At 41.2% G+C, this 26,030-nt stretch overlaps 1 protein-coding gene across 3 annotated transcripts in view; it reads left to right on the top strand.

Moving 5' to 3' along the window:
- Positions 1 to 9,971: 9,971 nt before the first annotated feature.
- Positions 9,972 to 26,030, top strand: part of DENND5A (DENN domain containing 5A) — a 108,289-nt gene continuing 92,230 nt past the window's right edge. For all 3 annotated transcript variants that reach the window (XM_082845234.1, XM_082845232.1, XM_082845233.1), the window contains exon 1: positions 9,972 to 10,283. In XM_082845234.1, the coding sequence (XP_082701360.1) occupies positions 10,172 to 10,283 (112 nt within the window). In that variant the 5' untranslated portion in view covers positions 9,972 to 10,171. The remainder of the gene's footprint in view (positions 10,284 to 26,030) is intronic.

The raw sequence follows: 26,030 nt of genomic DNA, 5'->3' as shown, positions 1-26,030 counted from the left end.
GCAACTCTGCCCTGTCTCAGCCTCCTCAGATACATACAACACACACAAACATACACACAGTACCCACAACACAATTGTTTACACATGCAAGTACACAGACACACATCTAATATATGTGAGTGCCTACATATACATTATCGACTCTATACAAATGTTCATTCACATACAAATAAACAGACATGTATATAGATAAACACATGCACATGCTCATGCACAACTTTTGGGAAAGTTGCATCACACGTGAACATTATCAGCAATTTGCTCTTCCTGTTGCTCCACTTCATACTTCCCCAGGCCATGGGGCAGCAGATGCTGCTTGATTGCTGACTCTTCTTTGGGGCTTCTTTGTTGCTGTGAGTTATGGTGGCTGAAGGTGATGTCTGATTTTCAACTGATCTAGGGAGCTTGTGTGGTTGAGAGACATGAGGAGCCTGATACTGGTTATGAATGAGGTATTGGGGGCTGGTGGGACAGCAGGACATGGATCAGTGTGCAGAGAGAGCTGACTGCCAGAGATGGCTGTGGGTGTGTCACTCTACTCAGATGTATTTGTGTTTCTTGTCTTAAGAAAGCCCATACTGTGAAGCTTATGTTTTTCTGTATGATCAGTGGGATTCATTTCAGTTTGCACATGGTGAACTCTTCACTGAGCATTGGAGAGGAAGGGTTTTGAGAACCTCTGGGTTCACCAGCTGGCCTTTCTTGAATGCTATGCTGTGAGCTGGGAGTGGGCAGGGTCTCGCTGGGTGGGGTCAGCCCTGTTAGTACAGATATGGACTGTCTCTGAAAGGATAAACAAGGCATTGCTGACATAGACTGCTTTGGGGGAGGGAAACTGAGTGGTGGTATCAAGACCCTGTGTGGTGAGATGCAGAGGGCTCTAGGAGTCCCCAGTTGTGGACTCTTAGAAGAGGTGCTGCATTAGCTGGGCCCCGAGGGAGGTCAGCAGGTGAAGGAGGGCAATTAATCTAATGTTAGCTTGGAGTCCAGCCTTGGCCCTATCTTCTCTTCAGAGGCTCTACCTGAGGCCAAGGCAAGAATGTACAGGTGGGAGGGTAAGGGGGGCTGTCCCAGCCTCCTCGCCTATATGGTGTGTCAGGCCAAGGTCCTCCCATCTGCCTAACCACTTTTCCCTTTCACCTCAGAGCAGGCTTAGTTTGGAAGGAGGAGGTAGGGAAGTTCCTGCTCCTGAGGTTTTCTTAGTGGAAGAGGCCATTGGCCCAGGGACTTTGGGATCCAAAAAGTTCTTTCTCCCTTTCAGAGGTACAGGTCTAAATTGGGTTAGCAGGGTCCCAATCTAAGGCCTGAACTTCTAGGTCGTTATCAGGCTCAGGTAGGGGCAGGGAGGTTTTGTATGTGTTTACTGACACAAATCAGAGAAAACGGGTGAGATGGGAGGTGTGGAGGTGAGACGGGCTAGGACCTGGGGCCTTGGACCCTTTGCTGCAGTGGTTGCACAAGGGACTAAAAATAACTGCATACATGGGCAGTTGGGGCAAATTATGTACAACAGGATACAAAAAACCCAAAAGCCCAACTGTCACTTCTGAGGTGTCAGGAGCAAAAGCAGGGTATGGCACATGATCCCTGCACACAGCACCACCAAGGGGGTGGGCAGATCATCCAAGCCACCCCTCCAGCTTGACCCCTGGACCCGCCCCTACCCTCAACCCATTTAAGGGATCAACTCATTCCCCTCAGGGAGTGAGCAAGGGCACTTGTTACTTGTTTTCACTCCCTTGTGCTGCAGCACGAGTCCCAATAAAGATTTGCCTGAATTTCTCATCTGGCTTCTTATCAATTTCTATTGATGAAAGAGTCCAAGAACCCGGTTGGGTAACAGAGGAGGAGCCACAAATAAGTGATTAACTTTGGGCTTTCCAAATGCCAAGGTGAGGATGGGTTATGCGTACTATGGTCCCAAACAGGGTGACTGCTGGGAAAGTAGTTGAGTGAGTAGTAAGGCTTGACTGGAGACAGACTGTGTGAAGGGGGATGTTGGAAGAATAATAGGATGGGTGCGTTGAGCCTGGATCATATAAAGCCTTAGCAGTCACACTAGGAAAAGTTTGTGCCCTACTGAGGATTCTGACTGGCAGGGTGTAGCATGACCAGAGCTGTGTGTCTGGCAGATTAATCTTGCTGTGTGAGTAGGGGAGACTAAAGGAAGGGGATGGCATTTCAAAAAGTTTTAATAATACTTATTTTTTGAGTAGATAATACATTCTTATGGTTCAAAACCCAAAAAGTACAAAACAATGTAAAATGAAACACTTCCCTTCTGTTCCCAATCCCTGTCATTCAGTTTCTGTCCCTAGAAGCAGTAAAGTTTAACAGAATAATTTATTCTTCCAAAAATAGTATATACATATACAAGAAAGAATAAAGTACATATTTCTTTTATCTTTTTTACACAGATGACAGCATATTACACACACCTGTTTTTTACATGTATCACTTTAATTCACACAACAAACATATGAGGCAAGTAATATCATTATCTCCATTTTACAGATGAAAAAATTAAGGCACAGAGAGGTTAAGAAATTTACCTAAAATTACAGATTTTGTAAATGGTAAAGTTGAGATTTGAACCTTGGGTGTCTGACTTCAGAGATCCATTCAGAGTTCCACTCAGAGCTGTTCTTTAATAAGTGACTTTGTTTCTTCTACATTTAATTTATTTATTTTTAATTTTATTTTTTTGAAGTATAGTTGATGTACAACATTATATAAATTACAGGTGTACGATGTAGTGATTCACAGTTTTTAAAGGTTATAGTTCACTTATACTTAGTATAAAATATTGGCTATATTCCTTGTGTTGTACACTATATCCTTGTAGCTTATTTTCTACCTAATATTTTGTATCTCTTAATCCCCTACCCCTATATTGCTTTCTCCTACATTTTACTTGTATTTTCAGCTCAGATCTACTTTTTCATTTTTAAAAGCCAGCGTCCAAGAAGTAAATTCAGAACAAACAAAGAATGATGACTTACCTTGAAACTTTATTTTATTTTTACTGTGGATTTTTTTCTCAATTTGAAAAGTTGTGGTAAAATACACATAACATAAAAGTTACCATTTTCATCACGTTTATGTGTACATTCAGAGGCGTTAGGTACATTCATAATGTTCTGCAGCCACCACCACCATCCATCTCCAGAACTCTTTTTATTTTGCAAAATAGACACTCTATACCAATTAAACAATAACTCCTCATTCCTCTCCTCCCATCCCCAGCTCCTGGCAACCGCTTTTCTCTTTCTGTCTCTATGACTTTGACTATTCTAGGTACCATATGTAAGTAGAATCACACAGTATTAGTCTTTTTGTGACTGGCTTGTGTCACAAAAAGACGTCGCATGATGTCCTCAAGCCTCATCCATGTTGTAGCATATGTCAAAATTTCCTTCCTTTTTCAGGCTGAATACTATCCCATTGTATCTATATACTACGTTTTACTTATTCATTCACCTATCGATGGACACTTGGGTTACTTCCATGTTTGAACTGTTACACACACAGTTTTGCACTTGCTTTTTATATTAGCGATATATCTTGGATTTTTTTCTGTATCAGTACCTAATGAGTCTCTTTTATTTTTTTCCTTGTCTTTTCTTCTTTCCTTGTCTTCCTGTTTTGTTTTGCAGATGCATAATATTTCAATATTTACAAGCTGTAGTTTCTTTAACCCGTTCCCTAAAGCTGGATATTTAGATTGTTTCCAGTTTTTTTTTGGGGGGGGGGGAGAAGGGGGTTTCTCTTACAAACAACACTGCAATACAAATATATATAATTTTGCAGTTAGTGTTGATTGAAGATACGCCATGACCTCATTCCAGCTTTCAAAGCAAGGTTTGGCTCTGTGAGTAGATCTGTGTGGACCTTTCCTAGGGGCTCATTTGCTCTGCTCTTGGGCTGATCTATTGTGATCATAACCTCCCTCCCTTTACTTTGGTGTTGCTTTTGTAAGGTACAGACTTGCAAGGTTAGCCCTGCTGTTCCTGCATTTCTCCAGGGAAGAACTAACACCCAAGGGAGTAATAAGGCAGGTAATCTGGTATCTTTCAAAATGATATTTTAAAAATATTTGTTGAATATATATTAAGCAAAGGGAAAGAAACTGATTTATTAATAAAAATTATATACTTTTTCTTTTATATTAAAAATAAAGGATTATTACATGCACTGTATATATCATTGTATTTTATATAATATGAATTTGTCTTTTTTCCCAGTTTTTCCATTATTAATATCATTATCCAGCAACACTCACTAAAGGTAGGGGTAACTTATAAGATACAGTTACAAAGTATTTTTCAAAACATGCTTAGTGATTTTCTGGATTTCGTGTAACCAGGATGTTTCACACTTTCAGTAACCTGTTCTTTTTCCAGCTTCCTTTTATAACTTTCTGAACCAAACAAGGGTTAAAAGTAGACAGAACTGTGCTATGCTTTACTCATTGTTAAAATTTTCAGAACCAATAGAATTTTCTAATGGATATTACGTGGACTGTGTGTGTGTTTGTGTGTGTGTGTGTGTGTGTGTGTGTGTGGTGTAGGTGTGGGGAGGGAGGGAAAGAGAGAGAGAGAGAGAAGAATGAGTGTAAGGTTTTTGGCATGAACTGAAAGCATGAAGTGCTTTCACTTACTGAGATGGGGAAAGCATGTGGAAGTGGCAGCATATTACGGGTGTAAATTAGAAATTTGATTTGGAATATGTTAACTTTGAGATGCCTCTTAGACCTCCAGATTGAGATGATAAGAAGTCAGTTGGATATACAAATCTGAGTTCAGGACAAGTTCAAGGCAGAGTTAATATATATGAAGTGCTTAAAATGGTACCTTACATATCCTTTTAAACAAGGCAGATCATGACACTCCTTTGTTCAAAATTCTACAGTGACTTTTCCTTTTATTCAGAGACAAAGACAAAATCTTTACAGTGCGGCTACAAGGCTCTCCGTGATCTGCTTCCCCTACCCCAACATATTCTACTTGGGTGATGGTAATGCTAGCTGCTATAACAAATAAACCCCACAGTACCAGTGGCTTCACACAATTGAAGTCTGTTTCTTGTTCACCAAAGAGCCCAGTGCGGGTATTCTTGGTCAGCTGGAGACTTTCCTCCATGTAGTTGATTCAAAGATCCAGGCTCCTCTGTCTTCTGTTTTGCCATTCCTTAGAACCTCATAATTCTCTACTTTTAGCTGGTGGAAGGCAAAAAAGAGAGAGGGAAGAAGCCTCATTTGTTTCTTAAAATTTTAATTAATTAATTAATCTCATTTGCTTATTTTTTAATTTTTTTTTTTTAAATTGAAGTATAGTTGATTTACAATGCTGTGCCAATCTCTGCTGTACGGCAAAGTGACTCAGTTATACACATACGGACATTCTTTTCTTAATATTCTTTTACGTTATGGTTTATCACAGGATATTGAATACAGTTCCCTGGGCTATACAGTAGGAACTTGTTGTTTATCCATCCTATATATAATAGTTTACATCTGCTAATCCCCAACTCCTGGTCCTTCTCTCCCCCAATCCCCTCCCCCTTGGCAGCCACAAGTTTGTTCTCTATGTCTGTGAGTCTGTTTCTGTTTTTTTTTTTTTTTAAAACCCACATTTGTTTATTTATTTATTTTTGGCTGTGTTGGGTCTTCGTTTCTGTGCGAGGGCTTTCTCTAGTTGTGGCAAGTGGGGGGCCACTCTTCATCGCGGTGCGCGGGCCTCTCACTATCGCGGCCTCTCTTGTTGTGGAGCACAGGCTCCAGACGCGCAGGCTCAGTAGTTGTGGCTCACAGGCCTAGTTGCTCCGCGGCATGTGGGATCTTCCCAGACGAGGGCTCGAACCCGTGTCCCCTGCATTACCAAGCAGACGCTCAACCACTGCGCCACCAGGGAAGCCCTTCCTGTTTCTGTTTTATAGATAGGTTCATTTGTTCCATATTTTAGATTCCACATGTAAGTGATATCATATGGTATTTGTCTTTCTCTTTATGACTTACTTCACTTAGTATGATAATCTCTAGTTGCATCCATGTTGCTGCAAATGGCAATAGTTCTTTCTTTTTTTATGGCTGTGTAGTATTCCACTGTATATATATCACATGTTCTTTATGCATGCATCTCTTGATGGACATTTAGGTTGTTTCCATGTCTTGGCTATTGTGAATAGTGCTGCTATGAACATAAGGGTGCATGTATCTTTTTGAATTATAGTTTTGTCTGGGTATATGCCCAGGAGTGGGATTACTGGATCACATGGTAATTCTATTTTTAGTTTTCTGAGGAAGCTCTATACTGTTTTTCATAGTGGCTACACCAACTTACATTCCCACCAACAGTGTAGAAAGGGTTCCCTTTTCTCTCATTTGCTTCTTCTTTTATTTATTTTTTAAAATTTTGGCTGCACTGGGTCTTCGTTGTGGTGCGTGGGCTTCTCTCTAGTTGTGGTGCGCTGGCTGCAGAGCTCGTGGGCTCCAGAGCACAGGCTCAGTAGTTGCAGTGTGTGGGCTTAGTTGCCCTGCAGCATGTGGGATCTTAGTTCCCTGACCAGGGATCGAACCCACGTCCCCTGCATTGGAAGGTGGATTCTTAAGCACTGGACCACCAGGGAAGTCCCTTCACTTGCTTCTTCTTTTTTTTTAATCATTTATTTGGTTTTGCTGGGTCTTAGTTGCGGCCGGCAGACTCCTTAGTTGCAGCTCGCAGCCTCCTTAGTTGTGGCATGTGAACTTTTAGTTGCAGCATGCACGTGGGATCTAGTTCCCTGACCAGGAATCAAACCTGGCCCCCTGCATTGGGAGCACGGAAGTCCACTGAGCCACCAGGAAGTCCCCCCTCATTTGCTTCTTAAATACACTAATCTAGCAATGACACACATAAAGTCCTTCACATATTCTATTGGTGAGAACCAGTCACATGACCAACATGTGAATGCAAGTGGGGTGGGAAACGTTGTCCCTGACCAGGCAGCTGCTTCCTAGGGACAACTCCACACACTGTGGAAGGGGAAACATGATTATTTGGTGAACTACAAGCCAACATCATCACACCTACCATCTTCTCCCACTCCTCCCACCCCCAACACTTCCCAGCCATCCTAACCTTCTTATTGCTCCTTGACCACTCCAGGCACACTTTTGCCTCATGCCCTTTCCTGGATTTATCTTCCCTCAGATGTCGACTTGCTCTCTCTCAGATCCTTCATTCTGAAGTGGGTGCCCCAGGTTGCCGCTTATTAAGAGTATATTATGTTCCAGATATTTAAAATTCCTTTCTTCATTCATTAAAAAAATTAATTTATGAATCTTAAAAGCAATCTTGTGGGGGGAAAGGTTGATTATTCTCATTCCAGAGAAGTTAACTGATGTGCCTCAGCTCATACAGCTAGTAGGAGTGGGAGTGAGGATTTAAACTGAAACTTAAAAGCATTCAGCTCTTTTTTTTTTCTCTGACTCTGGCAGAAGCAATCACTCTGCCAAACATATTTCCTACTGGGAAGGAGATCACTTTACAGTTGAGTATTCTGGGTCTCTGAGCAGTTACATTTCCCAGGGCAAATTAATACAGTCTTTCGTTTCTAACTTGTTTTATGAGTTGAGTTAGTGTGAGAGGTCTCCTAGCACCTGATCACCCTGGACACATTGGATAAAAAGTTTCTCGGCTTCAAACTGAGGATAATTAAGACTTTTTGAAGCCTCTTCTTCCACATGACTCCCAGAGTGATCATTCTAAGATGTGAGTCAGATCTTGTCACTCCTCAGCTTTATTTTGTTTATTTTTTAAAAAATTAAGTCTCTATTTTTTAAAAAAATTTATTTATTTTTAAATTCTTGGCTGTGTTGGGTCTTCATTGTTGTGCGTGGGCTTTCTCTAGTTGCAGAGTGCAGGGGCTACTCTTCTTTGCGGTGTGTGGGCTTCTCATTGCAGTGCCTTGCACAGGCTTCAGTAGTTGTGGCACGCGGGCTTAGTTGCTCCACAGCATTTCGGATTTTCCTGGACCAGGGCTTGAACCCGTGTAGCCTGCATTGGCAGGCGGATTCTTAACCACTGTGTCACCAGGGAAGTCCCTCCTCAGCTTTAATTCCTGCAGTTTACCATTCCTCTAACACAGGGTAAATTTACAGGGTAAATTCTTTAGCCTGGCATTGGAAGCCTTTCCTGCTCTGTCCCCCTCCTCTCTCCCTGGTTTTATCTCCTTTTAATTCTCTGTCTCCCAGAGAAATGAATTACTTGTTGTTGCCTGTATGTAACCATTTTAATCTGTCACTCCCTGTTGTTGCACACGCTGCCTGAAACATCCTTTCCTCCCCCTTTTACTTGAGAAATTCTTTTTGATCCTTTGGAACTCAGGTCAGATTATATCTCCTTCTGGAAGCTTTCCCTGACCATCCCCCAACCTGGAAAGATGCCCCTCTTCTGTGCCTTGTAACCATTTAGCTCTCTAAACCTCCTCTACTGTCTCTGCAACCCCAGCATGCAAGATAGGGTGACGCATCACCCTAAATGCACTTTGTGAAGCTACCTTTTCTACACTTTTCTCTTACTAGTTCAGGCAGGTTACATACAAAGAGGAGCAGGTACTATGGTTCCAAGTGACATTGGCTGTGACCTCCAAGCCACCTCCCCCCCAACCAATACTTAAGAGAGGTACCCAGGAGAAAACGCAGGAGATAGCCCAGGGTCAGCCCTTGGGGAAGCCAGCTGCCTTCTAGGGCCTTTAGCAGCAGCCTGCTAGAGCAAACCCTAGGCACACCTCTTGCTGGAATAATAATATAATCTCTAATATTTATTGAGTGCCTTTTACTTCCAGGCACTATTCTGACTACTTAACCTGTATGCGTATTTATCTCATGTAATCTTCACAGAAAACATGACTGCTGGCTCCTGGAGATTGCCCAAGGTCACACAGTAAATGATAAAGTCCAGATTCAAATCTAAGCATTGTTTCTAGAGCCCATTTTAGTAACCACTCTACATATTACCTTCTTGTTTTCTGATCTCCAGTTTCCTGCTTAGCTTCTGTAGGAAACCAAATCGCGGGGTCCCAACACAAGTAACAGGAGGCAAGTTTTTCTCCTCCTCATCCCCCACTTCTCTCAGGAGGACCGACTCAAGGATGGAACTGAGAATTCTCAGAAGCAGAAGGGGAGCTCCCAAGTGGCATGGGTCTCTGGAGACTCTAGGAGAGAAAAAGGGACAGCCTGGTGCATGGGAAAAGGCCTGGCTGGACTGGGGGGGAGGGAGCGGGGACTAAGCACGAGCCCAAGATTCTGGTCCAGGCTTTGTCTCTTAGACTCTATGTAACCTTGGGGAAAGCCCTTGCTTCTTTCTGAGCCTTAGTTTCCCCATTTGTAAGCCAAGGGTAAATATAGGGCGGGCAGATCCACCTCGGGCAAAAGAGGGGGAATCCTCAGCTCTACTCGGGAAAGGGCTGGGCGTGGACGTTAGGGGGCGGGGTCAGGGAGAAGGCGCTATCTGGGATCTAGGCTGGTGGGCTTCCTGCAGTTAGGATGAGGTGAGCTTCCGAGCTCAATCCTGCGACCCTATTGCTGTGACAGGGCCGGTCTAAACAGGAGATCGCCGGACCTCCAGTGGGAGGCGGAGCGTGGGCCAGGGTCCCGGCTCTGCGGGATGCGTCCATCCATCCCGCACCTCCTCTGCCTTCCCTAAAGGAGTCGCAGCCCCGAGGGGGTGGAGGTTGCGGGCGGCCCAGTAGTTGCCCGCCGCGCTGCGGAGACTGCCTGGGAAGCTGCGGCCAGCCTGCCCGAAGAGCATCACGTCATCTTTTCCGCGAGGCGCCCGCCCCCTCCCCGAAGGCGCCTGCGCAGGCGCGGCGGGAGGGGGCCGCGGTGGGGGTTCTCCTCAGCGCTTTACGCCCTTTTCCAGGCTAGCTCCGTCCGCGGCGCTCTCGTCTGGCGGCGGCGGCGGCGGCGGCGCGGAGGGGAAGGCGTCCAGGATGCGGCGCGGGGCGGCCCGGTGCCCCCCTGCCCCGTCACGGCAGCCGCGGCGGCCGCGGGGACCGGGCCAAGGCCGGGGGCGGCGGCCGGAGCCGCGGTAGCGTCGGCGCCGGCGGGAGGGGCGGCCTGAGGGCGGGCGGGCGCCCGGTGCGGGGGCTCCGCGCTCCGCACGGCCCGGCCCGGCTCGGCCCCGGCGCCATGAGCGGCGGCGGCGGCGGTGGAGGGGGCTCGGCGCCCAGTCGCTTCGCCGACTACTTTGTCATCTGCGGGCTGGACACTGAGACCGGGCTGGAGCCGGACGAGCTGTCGGGTGAGTGCTTGCTGAGCCCGGGGCTTCTTCCCCGCGGCCGCCGGGGACCCCTGAGGAAACCACCCCACCTCCGCTTTGTCCCGGGAGCAGGGCGAGGGTCGGTCGGAAGGACCCAGGGCGGGCGCGGGGTAGGGGGCGTCACTCTGGAGGAGGGGAAACGGGCGAGGGGCTCTGAGCCTTGAGGGTTCCGAACGGCCCCTGCTCCCCGCTGAGCTGTGGCCAGGTCCTCCCGGATGAGGAGAGAAGGGTTGTCTTCACAGTCTGGTGAAGGTTGAGTGACTTAGTATAAAATAAAGGGAAGCTTGTCCTCGAACACCCATTAGGGAGGGAAGAAGATATCCCACGTCCTGGTGAAAGTAAGTTCCACCCAGACTTTAAAAAAAAAACAAAAAACCAAAAACTTGGTGAGTTTATCTGGCCTCTTCCCAAGAAGCCTGTGATTGCAGTTCCTCAAAACCGTTCTAACCCAGCGCTGGGCTGGGCCCCCTGGGTTGATGGGACGTGAAGTAATAAAGTGAACTTGGGCCACACCAAGGAGGGTGAGAACTCCCTTACATCTAGAAAGGGCTTGTACTCCGGGGCCGTGCCATATTTTATTGAAAATAATTTATGTCCTTTATGAGGCCAGCGTCATTTCTGAATAAAAGGGCAGCAGCCTAGTTGGAGAGCCTGGGTTGCGTAGTGATGCTTCTCAAGTCATCTTTCAAAGGGAAGTGGTGGAGAAGTGAAGATAGGGCCCAGATCAGATTTGGCACTAATTGCCCAAGAGTGTCAGAATTGTAAAATCCCATGAATTCCACTGCACCGGTGTCAGAGTTGTAAAATCCCCGCGAACTCCACTGCACCGTCATTGGAGCCTTTGAATCTCAAGGTTTGGAAAAGTTTTTGTCTGGAGTGTCCAGTTTGCACGTTTCATGTGGGTGGCGGTTTGTTGTGTCATCCTGATTTGATGAGAGATACTCCTTTCTACTGTTGTGTCATGATGTGTTTACTGTAAAGTTTCTCTCCTGAAGGTGATTATCCTGTTGACTAATTTTACTTTGCTTCGGAGGTGACAGGACAGGTTTTGTGTGGTTTTTTTTCCCCCCATCAGAAAAATTTCAGTGTTTCTTATGAAAAAAAAAAAAAAAGGTGCATACTTCGAAATGGACTTTTTTTTTTTAAGTGTGTTGTATCACATTTATTGATTTGCATATGTTGAACCTTTCTTAAATCCCAGGGATAAATCCTACTTGGTCATGGTGTATGATCCTTTTAATGTGTTATCGAATTTGGTTTGTTAATATTTTACTGAGAATTTTTACACCTATATTCATCAGGGATACTGGCCTATAGTTTTTTTTCCTTGTAGTGTCCTTACCTGGCTTTGGTATCAGAGTGGCCTCGTAAAATGAGTTTGGAAGTGTTCTGACCTCTTCAGTTTTTTGGAAGAGTTTGACAAAGATTGATGTTAATTCTTCTTTAAATGTTTGGTAGAATTCACTAGGGATACCATCTGGTCCTTGGTTTTTCTTTGTTGGGAGGTTTTTGATTACTGATTCAATTTCCTTACTTATTATTGGTTTGCTCAGATTTTCTATTTTCTCATGATTCCGTCTGGTAGGTTGTACGTTTCTAGAAATTTATCCATTTCTTTTAGATTGTCCTATTTGTCAAAATGGACTTCTAAAAAAGTGATAAATTGATGACCTTTAGCAAGGTCAGAGCAAATACACTATTTCCTCAAATCAATAGCAGAACAGGTGGAGAAAAAATCATGAATCAGTAATACAGTTAATACTAGGCCTCTTGTTGGAGTAGTTTTTCACTTTTTCAGGTCTTCAAATTTTATAATACTGATGTTAATTTTTCATCTGTGTTTCCTATTTGTTAAATTTGTGACTTTGCGATGTGTCAATAGTTGTTGGAATTCAGTTCATGGTACTGGAACTAGAAGGGACCTCAGAGAGGAAAATGAGGCCCAGGAAGGACAGTAGGGCCTATGTCCTGCTAGTTAATTACTTGACTTTGATCCAGTGCTCCTCTCGTGACACTAAACTGCATCTCATTGCTTGGCTGGGTCTTTAGAAAACACTAACATGTTGAGAAAGACTAAAAATGACACAGTTCTCCCCAGTAAAAGAAACTTTATAAACTGGTGGAATAAACCAGTGTGATTTTTATGTTGTGCTTTTAAGTGTCTATTAAATTTTATAGACATTCGATTTTCAAAAATAAAGAGAATGTTTTGCAAATGATAAAGCTTAGGAGTGGAGCTGGGAAGTGATTTGTCAGTGAGAGCATGGGTTTTGGGGTTAAACATTCTTGCTCTGCTGTTGACTAATTCTGTGACTGGGGGCCAAGTTAGATAACTCTGCTGGGATCCTCATCTATGAAAAAGAGAATGTAAATAAAAAGTGTCTCATCAAGTAGATTCTCAAAAGGTTAATTCTCTTTTAGTGAATATCTGTTAATTATGTGGCTTTTCAGCAAGCTCAGATTGTATACCTGTGAAAGCTTATTGAGAGAATAAAGAAGGGGGGGGATGAGCTGTATAAAATGTGTAAGGAAGGGTATTTTTCTATCTTTTTAAGTGTGGTTGCAGTAGTGGAATGCCAAGACTATTTATTCAATAGGTGGCCTTTGTTAGAATAAGCACTGATCAAAGGATTTCTTCTTTTCCTTCATTTCATTTCTGGTGGGTTGATAGGGGAATCTGGACTACCCAGAGGGAATCTTTGAGGAAAACAAAACAGAATACAAATAGCTCTTTGCGGGTCAGTCTTGAGACTCTCCAGGGTGCATTTTCTCTCTGCCTTATAGCTCCTAAACTGATGATGTCATAGTAAATGAAACTACAGGAAATTGTGAATTGCACCCAGGTTCTCTAGGGAGGTACCAAGGAGTCTATGTTCTCTCCAAGCAAATTAAGTTATATACATCAGATAGCTTCTATACTCTAGGAGTGAATCCAGAACAAGCAGATCAGAGATGCTCAGTGTTCCTTCTGGCTTTATGGAGAAAGTTTAAGATTCATTTTTTTCTGTTTGCAGCAATAAACATAGAGCTTGCTGTGTTGAATATAGACTCTGATCATTGAATTTATAGGAGTCTCTCCATGTCACCTCTCCCCTTTCCTCTAGACTTAAGCATTTAGGCAAGTCATGTAGTTATTTGTTGTGCAAGGAACAGAGGAAGATATGAAAATTAATTTTGTTTTCTCTTCTGGTTAGTTGAGGGAGTACTTTGGGTTGAAGGAGAGAAAGGTAATCTATTGGTGAAGCAGAAGTCTAGCCAACTTTAAGAAATGGTATCTGCTTGTTAGCTTTGTGAGTTTGTCAAGGAGATAAGCAAATCTGGAAGAAACATTTTTGATTTTGTTTTTTCATTATTGTTGGCCCATTCTAAGTGGGGCAGATGGTAGTAGAGTCCAGTCCCTTTTTCTGCCTCTTTGATGGATGGGTGTTTTGGGCATCTTCATTTTCCATTTTTCTTCTTATGGTCACCACCAGGTAACTGCAGGAGAAGGTTTACCATGACATGGGACTCCTGAGTTTACGTTCCCTATCTCTGCCTGAGAGTTAAGTTTCCAGAATGCTAGTAACCTATTTCTTACTATGGAATCTTTACGTTCCTCTGCACTGACCTGCACCCAGCATTGAGATATAAGTATCCTAGGTTTATGCATCCACTACTGCAGTTTCCCAGGCTCTGAGTGGTGGGTCTTACCAAGAATTGAAGAGAGGGCTTAGGAATGTAGATAGTTGGGAAACTGGCCAGTGTCCTGTATGAACCTGCTTAGAACATTGACATACCCTGAAATCATCTCTTAATGTCACCATTAGAAGAGAGAAAAAATGCTCCCTGTCCAGGAAAGCCAGAGGACTGGTCAGATCATACTTCTCCTTAACTATATTGGGCAATGAAATTAGAACAACAGAATCATGGAATGTCAAACATGGAAGCTCTCTTAGAGACTATATAACCTTCTGACTTTACAGATGAGGAAACTGAGGCTCTGAGAAAGTTGGAGAATATTTGTCTCCCTTGCCACGTTTTATCCTTCTTTTCTGCTACTGGAGTGCTGCTTTGCATGCTTTGCAGTAGTTTGATGAGTGTGGGGGAGACAAGTAAAATACTTGTCTGGCAGGGGTGGGAGCAGACATGGCAGTTTTGTCTAGTGCAGGTTTCCGTTTCATGTTAAGCAAGAATACTGTGCATGATTATCAAGAGAGAGATCTTAATTTTTTTTTTTTTTGCGGTATGCGGTCCTCTCACTGTTGGGGCCTCTCCTGTTGCGGAGCACAGACTCCGGACGTGCAGGCTCAGTGGCCATGGCTCATGGGCCCAGCTGCTCCACGCCATTTGGGATCTTCCCGGACCGGGGCACGAACCCATGTCCCCTGCATCGGCAGGTGGACTCTCAACCACTGCGGCACCAGGGAAGCCCGAGATCTTAATTTTTTTTAGCTTTTTCTTTTTTAATATATTTTTTAAAAATAGTTTTATTTATTTTTGGCTGCTTTGGGTCTTTGTTGCTGCACGCAGGCTCTTCTCTTGTTGCAGTGAGTGGGGGTTACTCTTCGTTGCGGTGCGCGGGCTTCTCATTGTGGTGGCTTCTCTTGTTGAGGAGCACGGGCTCTAGGTGCATGGGCTTCAGTAGTTGTGGCGCACTGGCTCAGTAGTTGTGGCTCACGGGCCTATTTGCTCCGTGGCATGTGGGATCTTCCCAGACCAGGGTTCGAACCTGTGTCCCCTGCGTTGACAGGCGGATTCCCAACCACTGCGCCACCAGGGAAGCCTAGCTTTTTCTTTTAATGTAATTTCACACCAAACATTGACATGAATGGTACAAAGAACTTCAGTACATCCTTTTTCCAGATTCACTGTTAACATTTTGCTCCAGTTGCTTTATCACTTATATATGTGTCTTATCTTTCTCTCTCTAATATATAAAAAATCTTTATTGAGATTTAATTCTATTTAAAGTACACAATTCAGTGTTTTTTAGTATATTCACAGAGTTGCGAAATCATGACTAAAGTCAATTTTAGAATATTTTCATCACTCTCCCCCCAAAACCTATACCGTTTAGCAGTTACTTCCCATATCCTTCCAACTCCCTAACATCCCAACTTTAAGCCACCACTAATCTACTTTTTTTTTTCCTCCTTGGGTGAAAAAACTTTTATTTTCTTATCACCAAATCAGTACTAGTTCACATCATTATTCTTCACATCCATGATAATAAGAAAAACTTAATCTCTTCATAGTAGTTAACATTTTAATATAGATCCTTCTAGACCTTTTATTAAAATGAAAGTTATTTTTGTTATTGTACTTATAATTTCGTAAAAACAGGTGCTGATGAGTTGGAGAAAGAAGAGAGTTTGAGGGCAGTAGGTTGATTGGGAACCACTAATCTACCTTTGATCTTTATGGATTTGTCTATTCTGGACATTACATATAAATGGAATCACAATATATGGTCTTTTGTGATTGGCTTCTTTCACCTAGCATGTTTTCAAGGTTCATCTATGTTGTAGCATGTATCAGTATATCATTTCTTTTTATGGCTGAATGATATGGTATAAATATACCACATTTTACTTATCGTAAGTTGATGGACATTGGGTTATTTATATACTTTTTGGTTATTATAAATAATGCTACTGTAAACATTTGTGTACATATTTTTGTGTGGACATATGTTTTCATATCTCTTAGGTATATACCTAGGAGTGGAATAGCTGAGTCATGTGGCAATTGTATGTTTAACCTTTTGAGAAATTGCAGACTCTTTTCCAAAACAGCTGCACTGGTTTACATTTCCACTAGCAGTGTTTGAGGGTTCCACACTCTATATCCTCACCAACACTTATTATCTTTTTGATCATGGGCATCCTAGTGGGTGTAAAGTGGGTATCTCAGTGTGATTTTGATTTGCATATTCTTGGTGACTAAGAAGGATATCTTATTTAAAAGAAAAAAAAAGTTATCTCTTCTCAGAGATGAAATGGGTATAAAAAGTTTGATGAGCCAGTTTCAAACAGGGAGTCAATTTGAAATAACCTTAATTTTTATTTTCCTCTACCAGTCTGGTCAATTCAGCACAGATTCTCTCATGATCATTTTATAAAGGCATCCCTGCTCTGAAGCTCAGACTCCTAGCTGAAGCAAAACTCAAATCCTGGTAGCTTACCTCAGGCATCTGTGGATACTTCCAGAGTTCAGGGTAGAAGGGGGAGATTTCCTAAGTTAGGTCATGTGTTTCCTTTTATAAGGTAGAGCAAATAAGAAGTCAAGAGGAGACACTACTAGCACACAGAAAACAATTGCAGAGCAGCCCCAAGGTGATTTAAAACTATATGCTAAATTTAGTTGGAGAGGCTATTTTTTAACATAAGAGCACCCTACTTCACACTCTCTCAGGTAGGGAGGATCACATTGAAGGTAAGTGGATTTTACTTTAATAACAATGGGGCTCTGCTCCTCTCTTCTTATGAGGAAATCCCGAGTCACAGTGTTTCATGCTTAAACCAAATTCTTAGACTCTGTTCCGCCCTTCCTTCCTTCTGTACTAGATTATAAATAGTTTTCTTTGCCTAGGGCCTCCTTCGGCAATACCCATTTCCAGTCCTATATCCTTTTATAAGCTTGTTGTTTTTTGCTAACTCTGGTGGAAGGTGTACTTGTACTTGGCTTGGCTTCTCAATTCCTGTTGGCATCTCAATTCCTGTTGCCAAATTCTGGATTTGAATTACTGTCAGGTGGTCTTAGAGGTCTCTTAGGAACCTAGGTACACATGAGGGAACCTATGTTGATATGTTTTAGGTTACTGCTGATACGGCATAGGACCTAGTAAAAGAGAGAAAGCCTTGCCCTTTAGAAGCTGGTGACTTCTTATGGAATTCAGTGATTACACAGAGACTATCGTTGCCAGATTTTTAGGTTTAGTTCTCAAAAGTTATTAGGTGAGGCAGTTACTGGTCAAATGTCTATGTTCCAGATGTTTTGTAATGACTGATTTTAGTTTAGAGTATACAGAACCCTGGACTGGGTTTGTGAGTGTCAGAGTCCTGTCGTGGTGGAAAACGAGGGCATGTGCTAGCTTTCAAGCTGTTTTCTTCCAAGTGTGCTTCCAAGGGGTCGGGTATGGCTCCAGGAAGTTAGATGGGAACAGCTATGGTTTAGACCATCAAGTTTCTCAAATGTTATACTTAGGATATTTGCTTGATGGTCATCCACGGGATCTATCATAGTTTCTTGTTAAAGAGAACCAGGTTAGTAATTCTTGTTTGTTTCTTTTGTTCATTAGTGTGATGGGCAATTCAGGTCAAAATTTTGCTAGGCCATCTGTGGTCTACTGAATGGGCTGAACTAGCTGCGTTAGTCTAAAATGTTTTCATGGAGTGCTGAGAGGCTGTGAGCAGGGAGAAGATGTGTGGAGGTTCCTCTTATTAAGCTTCATCTGTCTGTGAGTGTGGGATTTCTTGTTTTCTAAACTACTTCTAGGTGGCAAAACATAATATAAGTGTGCGTTTATTTATATTGGTCACAGAATCAAAAACTGTCAGAGCTAGGTCTGAGATAGTCCAGCCACCACTTTTGTCAGATGGTAATGATTAATATTTGTAAATGATTTAATAGTTTTTGGGCTTCCCTGGTGGCGCAGTGGTTGAGAATCTGCCTGCCAGTGCAGCAGACACGGGTTCAAGCCCTGGTCTGGGAAGATCCCACATGCCGCGGAGCAACTAAGCCCTTGAGCCACAACTATTGAGCCTGCGCGTCTGGAGCTTGTGCTCCGCAACAAGAGAGGCCGCGACAGTGAGAGGTCCGTGCACCGCGATGAAGACTGGCCCCTGCTCGCCACAACTAGAGAAAGCCCACACACAGAAGCGAAGACCCAACACAGCCAAAATTAAATAAATAAATAAATAAAATTAAAAAAAAAATAAGATGTAATAGTTTTAAAACAGTTTTTAATATTTTCAGTCCCATTTGAAAATATAATTTTTTGTCCACTGTTACCCAGAAAGTTAGAAAGAACTGTTAGAATCCAGGTCTTCTGTCTGCTGTCTCACCAGTGATGAGATTATTCTTTTTTTTTTTTTTTGGCTGCGTCATATGGCTTTTGGGATCTTAGTTCCCTGACCAGGGATTGAACCTGAGCCCTCGACAATGAAAGCCCAGAGTCCTAACCACTGGACTGCCAGGGAATTCCCGAGATTATTCTTTTAAAATGATAGATTTGGGTATATTGAAGCAATGGCTTAATCATTGAGTGGCAGAGCTGTGGCCTGGCCTCTTTGATCAGTCCCCAACCCACAATGCAGTAGAGGAACTCTGTCAGGGGAGGAGTCAGGTCACTCGTTTTTTGAATTGTAGTTAAGGCTGGTTGTTATTTTTTATATATATATTTTCCTGTCTCCCCATTCTTATCAGTTCTGGAAATGTTTTTCTTAGACCAAATAGTTACTGGGGCTTTGTTTCTAAGAAGTTCTGTTTTTTGTGTGGCTGTTTCAGGATGTTTTATGCTGTTTGTCTGAGGTCTGTTTTCTTTGAAAAGAAAAAAAAGAGGTTTGCACCTACTAACCTCAGAAATCCCTCAGTGTAACCTGCAGGTTGCATCTTTTTGTGGTTATTGTTGGGTGCTGGCTATGACTTCTGATTTACCATATTCTTTATAATGAAAGGTAATGAGAAGCAACTAAGAAACTTTCAGGATTTTTTGTATTTTATTTAATTTATTTTTTTATACAGCAGGTTCTTATTACTTATCTATTTTATACATATTAGTGTATACATGTCAATCCCAATCTCCCAATCCATCCCACCACCACCACCTCCCCTGCCACTTTCTTCCCTTGGTGTCCATACGTTTGTTCTCTACATCTGTGTCTCTATTTCTACCCTGCAAACCGGTTCATCTGTACCATTTTTCTAGGTTCCACATATATGCATTAATATACGATATTTGTTTTTCTCTTTCTGACTTACTTCACTCTGTATGACAGTCTCTAGATCCATCCACGTCTCTACAAGTGACCCAATTTCGTTCCTTTTTATGGCTGAGTAATATTCCATTGCATATACATACTACATCTTCTTTATCCATTCGTCTGTCAATGGGCATTTAGGTTGCTTCCATGACCTGGCTATTGTAAAGAAACTTTCAGGATTTTTAAAGTCAGGAAGACAGAGAAGGAAATGATTTAGAAATAATAATCATAAGCTATGATTTATAAGTGGATAAACCCAATTTATAACAAATTACATTCATTAAAAGCAGTAATACATTAGAATTACTCTCCAGGAATGTCAAAAGAATTGGTTCCTTTCTCAGTTGTGTCATCTCTGGTGTCCTTTTTTTCTTTATTTTTGTAGTTTTAGAATAATGGCTTTCTAACAATGTCATGAAGATAGGTATTAATTATTGTTATATTGTTGAAGAAAACCAGAGGTTTTATTTTGAGTAAGTTAAATGTCTCTTTTCTAGTTTTCCCCATAGTCTTTTTTTTTTTAATTTAAAAAAGTTTTATTTATTTAGTTTTTGGCTGCATCAGGTCTTAGTTGTGGCACGCGGGATCTTTTGTTGCAGCGCGTGGGCCCTTTGTTGCAGTGTGTGGGCTTCTCTCTAGTTGTGGCACACAGGTTCATTAGTTGTGGTGTGCGAGCTCATTAGTTGTGGAGCATGGGCTTAGTTGCCCCATGGCATGTGGGATCTTAGTTCCCTGACCAGGGATCAAACAGACGTCCCCTGCATTGCAAGATGGATTCTTAACCACTGGACCACTAGGGAAGTCCCTTCCCTGGAGTCTTTATTTGACAATGACCATTACATTAAAATTTTTTTTCCTGATTATAAAAACCGTAGGTCATTATACAAATTAAAAAATTACAGAACTATGTTATAACTTCTCTTGTCCCAGAGTCAGGTAGACAAATTTCTGAGCTTTGCTAGAAGAAATGCTTTACATAGTAGGTATTTGATAAAGATTTGTATTAATTATGAAAAGGTAAAGGCTGCTTATTCAGATTTTCAAAGAATTGTATGTAATCATATATATATATTTTTCTGATATAAGGCATAGTACTTAACTTTTTAGAACTTAAAGAAGCCAGACTTCCACAACTTTTCTAAGTGCTGAGTAATAAAGAAGGTGGGGTCTGTAGAGGAGGAGAGTAGCAATGATTGTTTACCCATACTCAAAAAGCTGAGGGCCAACGTCAGATTTAGAGGTAAGATGGTGATGTGAGAGGCATTTTGTATTGCACTGTGATTATTTTGTAATTTTTAATGTATAAAGCTAAATTTTATAATAGTTCAGATGAACCTTTTTTTTTTTTTTAAATGACTCTAGTTTTAGTTTATTTAACCAGTCCCATGGACTTAGGATCACAATCTCTTATTGGGAAAAATAAAACGAATACGTAGACGTATCACCTGCTAAACTGACATCCATCCAGTTTTGCTTAGCTCTGAGGTTCTGTATGTTCAAATGGTATTTAATCCCTTTCTTTGCTAAGTAAGTAAGCTAGCATTCTTCTTTTACCCCCATTTTCTCACATCTCTGTGAAACACATTCTTTCCACTGCACTTTTATTGTGTGGAAAGTTGGTATTTAAGCATCTGTAGTTTTATCTTCTAGAAGAATGTTTAGTGTTTTGTGGAGGATTGTTGGTCTCCTGGTCTAGCTCTGTTGGCTGCTTAGCTCAGTTGGTTATGAGTGTGATGAATTTAATAAGGCCAGGGTCATTGAGTCAGTCTTCGTAAGGACCAGTTAGCTTTGTTCTACCCACTTTTGTACTAGCCTCTGCTGACCATCCCACTCACAAGTACACTGTAGTTAATGGGGAACACAGGCAAGGAAATGAGGCTAGAGTAAACTGTTCAATCCCTGATAACTAAATTAATAGCTATTTATTGTTTAGTGAATACATTTCAATTCTAGGTACCAAATGAGATTATCCTCGCTTTACGGATTAGGAAACTAAAGTGCAGGGAATTTAAATAACGTGCTTGAGTTCCCATAGCAAGAATTAGGAACCTTTTTTCCCTGTCTCTAAAGTCCTCTACCATATACCTTTCTGTTATTGAAAGACCAACTTAGTGATGGGACAATTGTTTGCATACATGTGTGAGATAGAGTTGCTGTTCTTGTGGAGCTCATAGTCTTCTGACAAGTCAGGCATACATAAACCAATAGCTGTGGAAGAGGATCAGTTCCTTAAGTGAGGAGCAGATAATGAGGTGTTGCTGGGGTTCAGGAGAGGGAAAGAGTATTCTGTTCTCTAGCTTTGTAGTTTATGTCTTGCAAAATTTGCTGTAGAGGGCTTAGCTCTGGCTGTGACCCTGAACAAAAACATGGTCTCTCATGTATTCATTGATTAGTTCAATGCTCATTTAATATGTACAAAAACACCTTTGGCCTATACATAAGTTACAGACTCTGAGGTTTGGAAAAAACATATTTGAAGGTCAACCATGTAAGGAGTGGTATTTTCTCTCTCTAAAACTAAAACTTTAAATTATAAAGTACATTTCTTATAGGGAACTTAGAAATTATAGAAAGGTACAGAAATAAGTCACTCACGAGTGACTATTCAGAATTAAGCTTGTAGCATTTTGATGTCTTTTTGTAGTTCCTTCCAATTCTTAAAAGTTCGTATTGCAGTCTGCCTTAAGCACAAGTCCTAAGTATATAGCTTGATGTATTTTTACATATGTTTACATGTGTATAGTCATCACCAATACTCTTTCCAGTTTTTACTATATGTGGGTGTATGTGTGTATACTTTTACATACTGTGATAAGGCAAAATGCAAACATTTTATGTTTTGATTTTTTTTTCACTTAATGTCCTGTCATGAGTATTTTTCAATATCAGCAAGTATTCTCCTGAAATTTTATTGTGCCTAGTTAAGAGTTAATTAATTACAAGTAATAGAAACTCATTCAAACAAGCTGAAGTAAAAAGGGGATTTATTTCAAATTATAACATTCTATATATTTATAAATAACATCTTAAAAAATATCCCACATCAGTACAAAGATCTTTCTGGTGAATATATTCAAATTTTTATTTTATCAAATACCCTTGTACAAGTATTTTTACACTTGTGGGAGTCATTGTATGGGATTAATTGATAAAACTAGACTCTGTGAGTCCAAGGAATAATGTATATTTTAAGTTTTAATAGATATTGCCTAATTGCCCTCTTCAAAAGGTTAGCCTCTCACCAACAATAAGATTCTACCAATTTTTTCTCTATATCTGCAACGAAATATTAACTGCTTTTCTAAAATGTTTTCAATCTGCTGGGAAGAAAATGTGTGTTTTAATCTAAATTTAACTATTTGTGCGGCTGAGTATCTTTTCATATATTTCATGTACACTTGTGTATTTCATGTTTCACTCCTTCAATGAATTACCTGTTCAGTCCTTTTGTTCATATTTCTGTTGTGTTGTTTATATTTTTCTCATTGATTTGCAGAAACTTTATCTCTTAGGAATATTTTGATTCTCAGGAAATACCTCAGAAACACTTGCAGTGAAAAACAATATATGTCCACTAATATAGAGTTATAAAATTGAGATCATAAGAGAAGAAAATGTTGTATCCTGCTTTTTAAATTTACTGTTATATGTTGATCATTTTCCCATGTTTTTAAATATGTCTTGAATAGTTTTCTCATGCCATTAAGTATTCTTCATAAACATGATTTTAATTGTTATTTGATTCCAAAGTATGAGTGAATTGTAAAATTTTAATGATTACTTGGCACTTGGGTGGTTTGTTTATACTTTTTTATGATAAATAATTTTACAACGTGTATACTTTATACAAATCTGTGAGTGTCTGTTGCTTTAGTATATATAACAGTAAGACAGTTATTAAGTCAAATTAGATGAACCTTTAAGCACATTTCATGTGTAATGATGAATTTCTTCTTGGAAGTGCTATACCAATTTATGCTCACTTCTAGCTTGCCATCATTTATGTATATATATATATATATTTTTTTTTTTGTGGGGGGGGTTGGTAGATTACACATAACAAAATCTACCATTTTAACCATTTAACATAGTTCAGTGGCATTTAGTACATTTCACAATATTGTGCAGTCATCACCATTATGGTATATATAACATGTTCATCACCCCAGAAGGAAACCTGTACTCATTGAACAGTCACTCCCTATTCCTCCCTCCCCCAAGCCCCCGGCAACCTCTAATCTGCTCTCCGTTTCTTTGAATTTGCCTATTCTGGATATTTAATATAAATGGAATCATACAATATATGGCCTTTTGTGACTGGGTTCTTTCACTTAGCATAATGTTTCCAAGGTTTATCCATGTTGTAGCATAAATTAGTACCTCATTCCTTCCATTATATGGTTATTATTGTATGTGTGAATGTTTATTCATTCACTTGATGGACATTTGGGTTGTTTCCACTTTTTGGCTATTATGAATAGTGCTGCTATGAGCATTTGTGTTCAAGGTTCTGTAGGAACACCTGTTTGAGTATACACCCAGGAGTGGAATTGTTGGGTCATATGGTAACTCTGTGTTTAATCTTTTGAAGAACTGCCAAACGGTTTTCCACAGTGACTGCACCATTTTACATTCAGACTGTCAACACACGAGGGCTCTACTTTCTCCACATCCTCACTAATTCTCATTGTTTTCCTTTTTTGGGATATCATTATGTTTTAATCTGTATTTCTTTGACTACTACTAAGGTATATTTTTAAAAAAGCTATTTATTAATCCTTTGTGTTCTTATCGTGAATTGTCTGTGTATGCTTTTTATAATTTCTTTTATTGCTCTTTTTTTGTGGGGGATGGGGAGGGTTGAGGTTAGGCTGCTTTTGAAGGATAATTATGGATTTCTTTTGCTTAGGAAAGCTGGTGAGTTAGCTACAGAAGTAAGGGGTAAAAAAATGCGGTTTGGAGGGTGTATTAGTTTCCTATGACTGCTGCAATAGATTACCATAAACTGGGCGGCTTAAAACAATAGTGATTTTTTTTTTCCTCCTCTGTTCTGGAGGCCAGAAGTCCAAATTCAAGGTGTCAGCAGGCTGCATTCCCTCAGAGGGCCTTTGGGGAGAATAATTCTTTGCCTCTCCCAGCTTCTGGTGGCTGCATTTCTTGGCTTCTGGCCACATCACTCACATCTTCACATCACCATCACCTTTGTGTCTTCTCTGTGTGTCTATCTTATAAGGATACTTCTCTTTGGATTTAGAGCTCACTCAGCTAATTCAGGATGATCTTCTCATCTCAAGATCTTTGATAACCTCTGTAAAGATCTTTTCAAATAAGATAATATTCACAGGTTCTGGGGAGTACGATGTGGACATATCTTTTTTGGGGCCAGCAATCCACCCACTACAGAGGGGCTAAAGGGTAGGTTTTGAATTTCTCTAAGTGTGAGCAAGAAGCAGAGAGGAGTAAAAAGGAGAGCCTAGGAAGAATACTTAGGGAAGAAGAAACTAATATCACCATTGCTCTGTACTGTTACTACACTTGGCATTCAGAAATACCATTGGACTGTTTTTTGGCTGTGCTGCGCAGCTTGTGGGATCTTAGTTCCCTGACCGGGAATTGAACCTGGGGCATGGCAATGAAAGTGCTGAGTCCTAACCCCTGGACTGCCAGGGAACTCTCTAGGACTGTTTTTTTAAATTACAGTATAGTTGATTTACAGTGTTATACCATAGGATTTTAGGATAAAAATGACTTAGGTCCAGTTATATTTGACAGAAGCCATGTAACTCCAACAAAAATCAAACTTCTGTTTTGGTAGAACATTCTTATCTATAATAAAGTATTTCTTTAGCACAGTGATGTTGGAACCAGTCAGATATGTTGTCATTGTCATCAGTAATCACTGTCTTATCTAGGCCTTGTATTTGTGCTATATTCTTTTAATATAGGCAACAAAGGCTCATAAAAGAGAAGCAAGAGCTGGTTAGACTTTCCAAACCTCTCATTTTACAGAGGAAGAACATGTGGCTGGGAGGGTTTTGAATAATTTGTCTGGGTTCCCGCAGCTGGTTAGTTAACTTAGCACTGAAACTTGAATTTGGGGTCTCTTAATTCTTAGGTGAGTGTTTTTTCCCATGATGTGGTATACAAACTGTGCAAACTGTTAAAGAAGTAAATATTTGTGAATCTATATATGTATCTATATTGGTCTCCTCTCCTTAAAGCTGAGGTTCTCTGCTGGGATAGTAAAGGATATAGTGTAGCCTAAAAGTTACATCTGTCACCTGGATCAGAATCCTCCATTTACTGTTTGTGTGACCTTGGGTGATTTACTTCTCTGTTTTAATTACTTCATTTTTTTGGTAAGTTTATTTATTTTATTTATTTTTGGCTGCGTTGGGTCTTTGTTGCTGCACGTGGGTTTCTCTAGTTGTGGCAAGTGGGGGCCACTCTTCATCGCGGTGCACAGGCTTCTCATTGTGGTGGCTTCTCGTTGCAGAGCACGGGCTCCAGGTGCGTGGGCTTCAGTAGTTGTGGCACGTGGGCTCAGTGGTTGTGGCTCGTGTGCTCTAGAGTGCAGGTTCAGTAGTTGTGGCACATGGGCTTAGTTGCTCCGCAGCATGTGAGATCTTCCAGGACCAGGGCTGGAACCTGTGTCCCCTGCATTGGCAGGCGGACTCTCAACCACTGTGCCACCAGGGAAGCCTTAGTTACTTCGTTTTTAAAGTGGAAATAAAACCTATCTCTTAGGGATTTTGTAGGATTAAAT

Source organism: Leucopleurus acutus (assembly GCF_964270905.1).
Source record: "Leucopleurus acutus genome assembly, chromosome: 8".
NCBI classification, from domain to species: Eukaryota; Metazoa; Chordata; class Mammalia; order Artiodactyla; family Delphinidae; genus Leucopleurus; species Leucopleurus acutus.
This window is presented reverse-complemented; position numbering and strand designations above follow the sequence as displayed.